At 26.0% G+C, this 13158-nt stretch overlaps 1 protein-coding gene across 3 annotated transcripts in view; it reads right to left on the bottom strand.

Annotated features, from left to right (window-relative positions):
- Positions 1–13158, bottom strand: part of LOC145286102 (ADP-ribosylation factor-like protein 13B) — a 62966-nt gene that overhangs the window by 19676 nt on the left and 30132 nt on the right. For all 3 annotated transcript variants that reach the window (XM_080134792.1, XM_080134793.1, XM_080134794.1), the window contains exons 3-5: positions 11289–11541; positions 2811–2916; positions 2325–2527 (exon numbers count right to left, since the gene is read on the bottom strand). In XM_080134792.1, the coding sequence (XP_079990918.1) occupies positions 2325–2527; positions 2811–2916; positions 11289–11541 (562 nt within the window). The remainder of the gene's footprint in view (positions 1–2324; positions 2528–2810; positions 2917–11288; positions 11542–13158) is intronic.

The following is a 13158-nucleotide window of genomic DNA, read 5'->3' as shown; positions in this document are numbered from 1 at the left end:
TAGAGATCGCAGAGGTCAATTTTTTAAAACTTTGATGCCGATTTTGACTCCTTAACATTTATTTTTGGAGGCTCAAATCAAATTAAAAAGTTTAATTCATGTCCAAGTAACCTACATTTAAAATTTCAAGTGTTTAGACCCGAGTTTGGTAGAATTTTCAAAGGTCAAAACCGATTACAAAGATTTTCCCAAATCTCAAGACTCTTTATGTCAAATCTCGAGTTTCTAGACCGAAAATTGACAGAGTTAATTGGTAGGGAAATATACACAGACACACACACGCACACAGACAGAAATTTTCACTTTTATAGATGTATAGATTGTCACATTTTTGTGTCTTAGTGTAAAAGAAGGCTTTGTAAGTCATTGTTTGAGGAGTTGCATTTCTTACTTATTTTTAGTACACTAAGAGATTCAGTTGCTGTGAAGATTGATCTGCTTGAATATCCAGATTTTCTAAGGAGTAGAATTTCTATAAAAATTACTAAAATTGGTTAACAAATAGATAAGTAAATTTAATTTTTATTAAAAAGCTATTATCACAAGTCATGGTGTAGATTATTATTGCAAAATGTTTCTTTCAAAAATATACTTTCAATTAGCCAATGAAAACACTCAAAATATAAATTACTAATGGTGACTATTGAAAAATTGTCTATTAATAAATGTGTTCCTGGTGTTATGGTTGGCAAAGTTAGTAGATCCAGTGTGAGGGTAAAAACTTCTCTTCCCCATGGTTATGACTAACCAATTAACATATCAATCAGAATTAAATATTAAAATCAACTAGAAATACAATTATTAAAAAATAAAACACAAATCTCTGTATATATATATATATATATATATATATATATATATATATATATATATATATATATATATATATATATATACCTCAATAACTAATAGAACATGATATTTATTTGAAGAGCTAAATCTGATAATGGTAAGTTCAATCATGGAAACATTGGAAATTAAAAATCTTGACATTTTTATGATGAAAGTTGAAAGCAGAATTTCTTTATGCAGTATTATATATGGCATATATCTAAACTTCCATTTCAATTCAAGATCCAATAAACATAAAGACAAATATACAAATCTTTGTTATTATTTTACTAGAAACAAAGTTTAGATTGGCATACCAATTTAATTCATAGTTGAATATCTCTAAGACTCCGAATGTCTTAAAGGTTTCAGACTATGTAAGATGCTGCATATCTTCAATATTAGAAGATGAAATATGGTACTCCATGATGACAGTCCAAAATCATCAGATAATCTTCACATTAATTTGTTTTCGGAAACAAAACCCACTCTCTTCACCAGGTAAATGACAACCGATCATAGCTACAATATATGCCATGCTGCAGATATTATATCAGTTTTTCTTCTCCTATACTAGTTTGTCTATCAAGATTTCACCTAAAGCTGGATGGAGATGTAGCAAGATTAGAAATGGGTTTGTAAAGATGTTAAAAAATGTTAATTTTCCACATAAAGCTAGAGTAAGCATAAAATTTAATATTAGAAGTTAATAGACTAGAGTCATGATTATATCACAAGATATGATGGTGTGGGAGGAAGTATGTGGCAATTCTGCTTTTTGAGCACATGATGTCAAAGTGAACAGACATCTTTTTCAAGATTCACTATCCCTACGAAGGGGGTGAGGATCAGGAAATTGCAGCTCATCTAGATGTACATTGTTGTAAATTGCTCAAGGAAATAAACTGAATCACAGAACCAAATAATGGTGTTATTTGTTGTTCTTTTAAATTGCCTTGATATCTGACCAGCCCATTTAGCATAATGATAAAAGTGTTTGCTAATGGGCCGACAGACTAGGATTCAATCATCTGTCAAGTTATATCAAAGACTTAAAAAAAACAATGGTACTTGATACACTATTGCTAAATACTCCGCATTATAAGAGGAGGATCAAGTGCGAGTCGAGTAATCTTGGAAATGGAGTGGTACCCTCTCTTACCGCTGGATGTAGCAGCTAATGAAAAGGAAGCCTTTGGGTTACCCTCAACTATAGTTAGCCACTTAGTTTTTAATTGCCTCTATTATTTCAAAGAGAAGAAAGATCGCCATCAACTACTTTAGAGGTGAATAGCTGCTTTTTGTCCACAACCATTTATTCACAATGGAGATTGTAAAACAATCTATATTACTATGCAATAGAGAAATGGGTTCATACCTTCCCAAGTGTATTAATGAAAGTGTGATAACATTAACAAAAGCTAAACAGTTTATGCTAGGCACCATTCTATATCAATAACCATTGTGAAAATATCGGAAACAATTAGACAAACCTTTCCTTTCGAATCTGACGAACTCTTTCTTTTCGCTCAGCAGATTCTTTTTCCTTCTGCAGGTTCAGCTCTTTCAACTCCTTGGTCATACGTGCAGAGACAGTATCATAATTTTCATCTATCACAGTACACAGCCACATAAGACCATCAACAATATTGGGATCCATTTTTTTTCCTGTACCAAAAGATGCTGAACAAGATTCCTATATATAAATAAAAAAAGATATATAGCCAATCTCTACTGCTTACTGTTAAGTAATACATATCAAAGGAGTTGATTCTCTAAAAATAAGTGGATTATATTTTATGTATCTAAAATATTTACAATGATTATTCAAATGTATTTGTTAAATCAATTTAATCAAATTCGAGAAAAAATTTTTTCTGCAAGTGATTAAAGCAAAATAAAACAAAAGTAACAAAAACAAAACAAATAAAAACACAAAAATAATTCCTACAAATAACAAAAGGAAAAATGTTTGTTACCACTCGGCATGGACAACGGTTTTTATTGACCAATGTCTCAATGGTGAGAACTTCACAGACTTCCAGTTCATCCAAAGCCCCCATTTTGTCTTGTTTATTGGCAAGTCTAAAATAAGAATAAAGATACTTAACAAGGATTCGCCTTTTATATACACAGGGAGATATTAAATTGTGATGTTATCAATTCATACATAAATTAAATTTTTCTTAAAAAAATAACATTTTTGCATGCAAAAAACTAAAAAAAACTAACATTTTTGCATGAAAAAAATTTAAGTAAATCAACAATTTTAAATCATCATCACTTTAACATGTTAGCAAGTTATAAATTGTCTTCCAAACTAACTCATCTCTGGCCAGGTCTTCATTTATCACTTATTTTCTTAAGACTGCACAAGCAAGTTTGGGGCCAAGGTGGAAAGTCATGTGGTGATGGAGTGAGACTATGCCAACACCGAGGGATAAAGCACTGAGGCCCCAACTAGTCATCGTCAAGATTGACGGACTGCATGATGATGATGATGATGATGATGATGATGATGATTTTATTTAGTGCATCCTTATCATATCTTCTTTGCTGACCCATCTACCTTGATTAACCTAAGAACTCTCATCCATTCTATCAATGCATCTTGTAAAACTGTTTTGTAAAAATCACGCTTATTGTAGCATATTTACACATTTCAAACGTGTTTTTCTTAGATTACATGTATTGTACTAAATAGTTTTGAAGTCAGAATGGTTCAGCAGCATTAAATATTTAAAAAGAAACAACATAAAATTATTTTTAGTGCTTACTAGCTCTATATATATATATATATATATATATATATATATATATCCCATTGTCCGGTTGAAACATATTGCCGAGCAAGGGATTAATCACAAAATATTTAAGATACACCGAATATCCTAAGTTGTTATGAAAAGTGACACGTGGGATTTAGGGAAGCATAAAACACATTCATTTTGGTCTACGAAAATCAAACGTGAAGTAACTTTCATAGCTTTAATAAATAAGTCTACTTCTTGCTTTAAGCGCCAACGTTATCAGTCAGCTTTTAATAATTGAAAATAAATTAAATATAAATTAAATTAAAATAAATTAAAATAAATCAAATTTAAATAATATTTCTAAATAGAACAATTGAAACGATTCTATTACGACAAATAATTAATAACATCGAGCTAATTATTAAAATAGTTTTTTTTAATGTAATATGCAGATGAGGGTACTCATTAAAAGTAGATTTCTTTTGAATACAGAGTATATATATATAGAAATCATGTTGAAATGAATTTCTTTTGAATACAGAGTATATATATAGAAATCATGTTGAAATGAATTTCTTTTGAATACAGAGTATATATATAGAAATCATGTTGAAATGAATTTCTTTTGAATACAGAGTATATATATAGAAATCATGTTGAAATGAATTTCTTTTGAATACAGAGTATATATATAGAAATCATGTTGAAATGAATTTCTTTTGAATACAGAGTATATATATAGAAATCATGTTGAAATGAATTTCTTTTGACTACAGAGTATATATATAGAAATCATGTTGAAATGAATTTCTTTTGAATACAGAGTATATATATAGAAATCATGTTGAAATGAATTTCTTTTGAATACAGAGTATATATATATAGAAATCATGTTGAAATGAATTTCTTTTGAATACAGAGTATATATATATATAGAAATCATGTTGAAATGAATTTCTTTTGACTACAGAGTATATATATAGAAATCATGTTGAAATGAATTTCTTTTGACTACAGAGTATATATATAGAAATCATGTTGAAATGAATTTCTTTTGAATACAGAGTATATATATAGAAATCATGTTGAAATGAATTTCTTTTGAATACAGAGTATATATATAGAAATCATGTTGAAATGAATTTCTTTTGAATACAGAGTATATATATAGAAATCATGTTGAAATGAATTTCTTTTGAATACAGAGTATATATATAGAAATCATGTTGAAATGAATTTCTTTTGAATACAGAGTATATATATAGAAATCATGTTGAAATGAATTTCTTTTGAATACAGAGTATATATATAGAAATCATGTTGAAATGAATTTCTTTTGAATACAGAGTATATATATAGAAATCATGTTGAAATGAATTTCTTTTGAATACAGAGTATATATATAGAAATCATGTTGAAATGAATTTCTTTTGACTACAGAGTATATATATAGAAATCATGTTGAAATGAATTTCTTTTGAATACAGAGTATATATATAGAAATCATGTTGAAATGAATTTCTTTTGAATACAGAGTATATATATATAGAAATCATGTTGAAATGAATTTCTTTTGAATACAGAGTATATATATATATAGAAATCATGTTGAAATGAATTTCTTTTGACTACAGAGTATATATATAGAAATCATGTTGAAATGAATTTCTTTTGACTACAGAGTATATATATAGAAATCATGTTGAAATGAATTTCTTTTGAATACAGAGTATATATATAGAAATCATGTTGAAATGAATTTCTTTTGAATACAGAGTATATATATAGAAATCATGTTGAAATGAATTTCTTTTGAATACAGAGTATATATATAGAAATCATGTTGAAATGAATTTCTTTTGAATACAGAGTATATATATAGAAATCATGTTGAAATGAATTTCTTTTGACTACAGAGTATATATATAGAAATCATGTTGAAATGAATTTCTTTTGAATACAGAGTATATATATAGAAATCATGTTGAAATGAATTTCTTTTGAATACAGAGTATATATATAGAAATCATGTTGAAATGAATTTCTTTTGAATACAGAGTATATATATAGAAATCATGTTGAAATGAATTTCTTTTGAATACAGAGTATATATATAGAAATCATGTTGAAATGAATTTCTTTTGAATACAGAGTATATATATAGAAATCATGTTGAAATGAATTTCTTTTGAATACAGAGTATATATATAGAAATCATATTGAAATGAATTTCTTTTGAATACAGAGTATATATATAGAAATCATGTTGAGATGAATTTCTTTTGAATACAGAGTATATATATAGAAATCATGTTGAAATGAATTTCTTTTGAATACAGAGTATATATATAGAAATCATGTTGAAATGAATTTCTTTTGAATACAGAGTATATATATAGAAATCATGTTGAAATGAATTTCTTTTGAATACAGAGTATATATATAGAAATCATGTTGAAATGAATTTCTTTTGAATACAGAGTATATATATAGAAAACATGTTGAAATGAATTTCTTTTGAATACAGAGTATATATATAGAAATCATATTGAAATGAATTTCTTTTGAATACAGAGTATATATATATAGAAATCATGTTGAAATGAATTTCTTTTGAATACAGAGTATATATATAGAAATCATGTTGAAATGAATTTCTTTTGAATACAGAGTATATATATAGAAATCATGTTGAAATGAATTTCTTTTGAATACAGAGTATATATATAGAAATCATGTTGAAATGAATTTCTTTTTAATACAGAGTATATATATAGAAATCATGTTGAAATGAATTTCTTTTCACTACAGAGTATATATATAGAAATCATGTTGAAATGAATTTCTTTTGAATACAGAGTATATATATAGAAATCATGTTGAAATGAATTTCTTTTGAATACAGAGTATATATATAGAAATCATGTTGAAATGAATTTCTTTTGAATACAGAGTATATATATAGAAATCATGTTGAAATGAATTTCTTTTGAATACAGAGTATATATATAGAAATCATGTTGAAATGAATTTCTTTTGAATACAGAGTATATATATAGAAATCATGTTGAAATGAATTTCTTTTGAATACAGAGTATATATATAGAAATCATATTGAAATGAATTTCTTTTGAATACAGAGTATATATATATAGAAATCATGTTGAAATGAATTTCTTTTGAATACAGAGTATATATATAGAAATCATGTTGAAATGAATTTCTTTTGAATACAGAGTATATATATAGAAATCATGTTGAAATGAATTTCTTTTGAATACAGAGTATATATATAGAAATCATGTTGAAATGAATTTCTTTTGAATACAGAGTATATATATAGAAATCATGTTGAAATGAATTTCTTTTGAATACAGAGTATATATATAGAAATCATGTTGAAATGAATTTCTTTTCACTACAGAGTATATATATAGAAATCATGTTGAAATGAATTTCTTTTGAATACAGAGTATATATATAGAAATCATGTTGAAATGAATTTCTTTTGAATACAGAGTATATATATAGAAATCATGTTGAAATGAATTTCTTTTGAATACAGAGTATATATATAGAAATCATGTTGAAATGAATTTCTTTTGAATACAGAGTATATATATAGAAATCATGTTGAAATGAATTTCTTTTGAATACAGAGTATATATATAGAAATCATGTTGAAATGAATTTCTTTTGAATACAGAGTATATATATATAGAAATCATGTTGAAATGAATTTCTTTTGAATACAGAGTATATATATATAGAAATCATGTTGAAATGAATTTCTTTTGAATACAGAGTATATATATAGAAATCATGTTGAAATGAATTTCTTTTGAATACAGAGTATATATATAGAAATCATGTTGAAATGAATTTCTTTTGAATACAGAGTATATATATAGAAATCATGTTGAAATGAATTTCTTTTGAATACAGAGTATATATATATAGAAATCATGTTGAAATGAATTTCTTTTGAATACAGAGTATATATATAGAAATCATGTTGAAATGAATTTCTTTTGAATACAGAGTATATATATAGAAATCATGTTGAAATGAATTTCTTTTGAATACAGAGTATATATATAGAAATCATGTTGAAATGAATTTCTTTTGAATACAGAGTATATATATAGAAATCATGTTGAAATGAATTTCTTTTGAATACAGAGTATATATATAGAAATCATGTTGAAATGAATTTCTTTTCACTACAGAGTATATATATAGAAATCATGTTGAAATGAATTTCTTTTGAATACAGAGTATATATATAGAAATCATGTTGAAATGAATTTCTTTTGAATACAGAGTATATATATAGAAATCATGTTGAAATGAATTTCTTTTGAATACAGAGTATATATATAGAAATCATGTTGAAATGAATTTCTTTTGAATACAGAGTATATATATAGAAATCATGTTGAAATGAATTTCTTTTGAATACAGAGTATATATATAGAAATCATGTTGAAATGAATTTCTTTTGAATACAGAGTATATATATAGAAATCATGTTGAAATGAATTTCTTTTGAATACAGAGTATATATATAGAAATCATGTTGAAATGAATTTCTTTTGAATACAGAGTATATATATAGAAATCATGTTGAAATGAATTTCTTTTGAATACAGAGTATATATATAGAAATCATGTTGAAATGAATTTCTTTTGAATACAGAGTATATATATAGAAATCATGTTGAAATGAATTTCTTTTCACTACAGAGTATATATATAGAAATCATGTTGAAATGAATTTCTTTTGAATACAGAGTATATATATAGAAATCATGTTGAAATGAATTTCTTTTGAATACAGAGTATATATATAGAAATCATGTTGAAATGAATTTCTTTTGAATACAGAGTATATATATAGAAATCATGTTGAAATGAATTTCTTTTGAATACAGAGTATATATATAGAAATCATGTTGAAATGAATTTCTTTTGAATACAGAGTATATATATAGAAATCATGTTGAAATGAATTTCTTTTGAATACAGAGTATATATATATAGAAATCATGTTGAAATGAATTTCTTTTGAATACAGAGTATATATATATAGAAATCATGTTGAAATGAATTTCTTTTGAATACAGAGTATATATATAGAAATCATGTTGAAATGAATTTCTTTTGAATACAGAGTATATATATAGAAATCATGTTGAAATGAATTTCTTTTGAATACAGAGTATATATATAGAAATCATGTTGAAATGAATTTCTTTTGAATACAGAGTATATATATAGAAATCATGTTGAAATGAATTTCTTTTGAATACAGAGTATATATATAGAAATCATGTTGAAATGAATTTCTTTTGAATACAGAGTATATATATAGAAATCATGTTGAAATGAATTTCTTTTGAATACAGAGTATATATATAGAAATCATGTTGAAATGAATTTCTTTTGACTACAGAGTATATATATAGAAATCATGTTGAAATGAATTTCTTTTGAATACAGAGTATATATATAGAAATCATATTGAAATGAATTTCTTTTGACTACAGAGTATATATATAGAAATCATGTTGAAATGAATTTCTTTTGACTACAGAGTATATATATAGAAATCATGTTGAAATGAATTTCTTTTGAATACAGAGTATATATATAGAAATCATGTTGAAATGAATTTCTTTTGAATACAGAGTATATATATAGAAATCATATTGAAATGAATTTCTTTTGAATACAGAATATATATATAGAAATCATATTGAAATGAATTTCTTTTGAATACAGAGTATATATATAGAAATCATGTTGAAATGAATTTCTTTTGAATACAGAGTATATATATAGAAATCATATTGAAATGAATTTCTTTTGAATACAGAGTATATATATAGAAATCATGTTGAAATGAATTTCTTTTGAATACAGAGTATATATATAGAAATCATGTTGAAATGAATTTCTTTTGAATACAGAGTATATATATAGAAATCATATTGAAATGAATTTCTTTTGAATACAGAGTATATATATATATAGAAATCATGTTGAAATGAATTTCTTTTGAATACAGAGTATATATATAGAAATCATATTGAAATGAATTTCTTTTGAATACAGAGTATATATATATATAGAAATCATATTGAAATGAATTTCTTTTGAATACAGAGTATATATATAGAAATCATATTGAAATGAATTTCTTTTGAATACAGAGTATATATATAGAAATCATGTTGAAATGAATTTCTTTTGAATACAGAGTATATATATAGAAATCATATTGAAATGAATTTCTTTTGAATACAGAGTATATATATATAGAAATCATGTTGAAATGAATTTCTTTTGAATACAGAGTATATATATAGAAATCATATTGAAATGAATTTCTTTTGAATACAGAGTATATATATATATAGAAATCATGTTGAAATGAATTTCTTTTGAATACAGAGTATATATATAGAAATCATATTGAAATGAATTTCTTTTGAATACAGAGTATATATATAGAAATCATATTGAAATGAATTTCTTTTGAATACAGAGTATATATATAGAAATCATGTTGAAATGAATTTCTTTTGAATACAGAGTATATATATAGAAATCATATTGAAATGAATTTCTTTTGAATACAGAGTATATATATATATAGAAATCATGTTGAAATGAATTTCTTTTGAATACAGAGTATATATATAGAAATCATATTGAAATGAATTTCTTTTGAATACAGAGTATATATATATATAGAAATCATATTGAAATGAATTTCTTTTGAATACAGAGTATATATATAGAAATCATATTGAAATGAATTTCTTTTGAATACAGAGTATATATATAGAAATCATGTTGAAATGAATTTCTTTTGAATACAGAGTATATATATAGAAATCATATTGAAATGAATTTCTTTTGAATACAGAGTATATATATATAGAAATCATGTTGAAATGAATTTCTTTTGAATACAGAGTATATATATAGAAATCATGTTGAAATGAATTTCTTTTGAATACAGAGTATATATATAGAAATCATATTGAAATGAATTTCTTTTGAATACAGAGTATATATATATAGAAATCATGTTGAAATGAATTTCTTTTGAATACAGAGTATATATATAGAAATCATGTTGAAATGAAATCATATACAAGTTTGTTTTCAGTATGAAAATTAATTTGTGAAACAGTGCACCTTTTGTACTTATTAATTACATTGTGAACAAACAAACAAACAAACAGGTAGGAATACAACTTTATTATAATACAAGAAGCAAGAAAGGATGCCCGCACGATCCACAGAGTTTTATAATTTTATAGATAAGCATTTTTTTTTATTACATTATATTTACCCCTTTGAACTCATCGTTTACCAAAATGCGTTTTTATTTTTAAAAAATAGATTTTATTCTTTGATATTTTTTTTTATCATAATCAAGCAGATACTACTTGCAACAATTGAATTTACTGGTATACTTTTTAAATTAAACAAATAAAAAAATATATATCTTCTTTGAATTCTGCTGGCTGATTTTTTAAATAAGCATTCTACTATAAAGAAGTTAAAGGTGAAGAGTTGACCTCTTTCCAGCAAGCAATCTGTGTTCTATGATGAACCAGAATCAACAATAACCTAAGAATAAAAAAGGAAATATAAAAGACAAAAAAAAAAAAAAAAGCAAAGACTCACAGCAACATTGGTTTTCCAGACATAGACGGATGCTCTAGAAGAGTTTCAAGAACTTCTTTTGTCTCTTCCATTCTAGTAAATGTACTGGCATCAACAACAAAGATTATTCCATGTACTTCAGCTAAGTAATTCTTCCAAATGTCTCGGATCTTTTTGCCTCCACCCAAATCAAACAGGGTGATCCCATATTTGCCCAATCTGATGTCATCTTTATCAAAGCCGATAGTAACAGTTGTGTCTGCGTGGTCAGCCTCTACAAACATAAACAAACTTTAGGAAACAAAAAAACTCTTACTTTAAACAATTGCTTACAAATAAACTTTTAAAACAGGGTTTTAACCTTCTAAGCAGGGTTGTGTACGTATATATTTGGGCTGTCAAAAGAATCAATACTTCTATATTTTTCAATACTACGTCTGTTAAAACAATACATGTTATTTATACGTTTGATACTGAAAGAGTAAAGAATATGATACCGATTTTGCATAGCTTAATTTTTAACTTTTTAAATATTTTTCCTATTTGGTTACTTTCACAACAATTTAATTTCTCTCCCTCTCTCCTGAGATCAGATTTTTGATCTAGGGGTGTTGTTATGTAGCCGGTGAATGTGTGTGCGTATATATATATATATATATATATATATATATATACACACACACACACATATCTGTATTTCTTACTTGTGTTAATCATCTAGTGGTGTATATCACAGTGTCTTTGATATCTAATGAATGTTTGTATACATAGTATAGAAATATTCATTGTTCTGCATGTATATATATAATGTTCATTAAAAAATTATAAATACACCAAGCCTCAAAGGAAAAGAAAACAACAACAATTGCTCCTGACGATAATTGGATGCACCGATAGAAAGCGCTTGAGAAAAAAATATGGCCGAACAACAACCTTTGGGTGCCATTCTATAGAATATGCTTGCCGAAATTAAAAAGACTGCTCAGCAAATGGAAAAGATATCCAGAAAAATCGGAAAAAGGAATAACTCTGTCATGTTCAATCAGCCGTATCTAAATAATGTTCACTGTGTGTGCGTCCACTTCTCCACAAATACATACTGTGTTGCAATATTTTGGATGTGTAATGGGGTATGATCCCACACAGTCGGACAATTCTATTTATAAACGATGCTGCTAGGAACTGACGAATCGAATTAATTCACGTTCTGCTACCAACCAATCAGAAACCAGAATTGCTCCATAAATATTAAACCTTTTCTGTAGCAATTTTGCATGTTTTTTCCGTCTCGACACGGTAAGAATATTTTGCTCTGTGGAACTGTCTACTGCAAACCAGTCACCTCTCAGGACTTGTGTGTAACAACGAACCATCAGAAACTGTTCTGTCTACTACAAAACAGTCACCTCTCAAGACTTGTTTAGAACAACAAACCATCGGAAACTGTTCTGAAACTAAACATGGCTTCTAGAAGTTATGTGCCCATCGTGCGTCTTTATTTCGATGGATCCGAATCAAAATTAGAATTGTGGCAAGTTAAATTTCTAGGATATCTACGAATCCAAAAGGTACACAAAGTACTTCAAACACAACCTGAAAACAGAAACGACCCCGACTGCATTGAAAAGAACGCAACTGTCTTTATGGAATTAATACAGTGTTTAGATGACCGAAGTCCATCACTGGTAATGAGAGAAGCCCTGGATGATGGCTGCAAATCATTGAACATATTGAGAGAGCATTAGTTATCAAAAGGAAAACCCAAAATTATTTCTTTATACACTGAACTGACCTCTCTTAAACGAATGGAAGCCGAAACTATTACTGATTATATTATAAGAGCCGAAACGACTGCAAATTCTTTAAAAATGTCTGGTGAAGTTATAAGTGA

This window comes from Euprymna scolopes, chromosome 10 (assembly GCF_053919585.1).
Source record: "Euprymna scolopes isolate OS-2025 chromosome 10, ASM5391958v1, whole genome shotgun sequence".
Lineage (NCBI taxonomy): Eukaryota > Metazoa > Mollusca > Cephalopoda > Sepiida > Sepiolidae > Euprymna > Euprymna scolopes.
The sequence above is the reverse complement of the archived record's forward strand: the minus strand, read 5'-3'. Positions and strand labels throughout refer to the sequence as shown.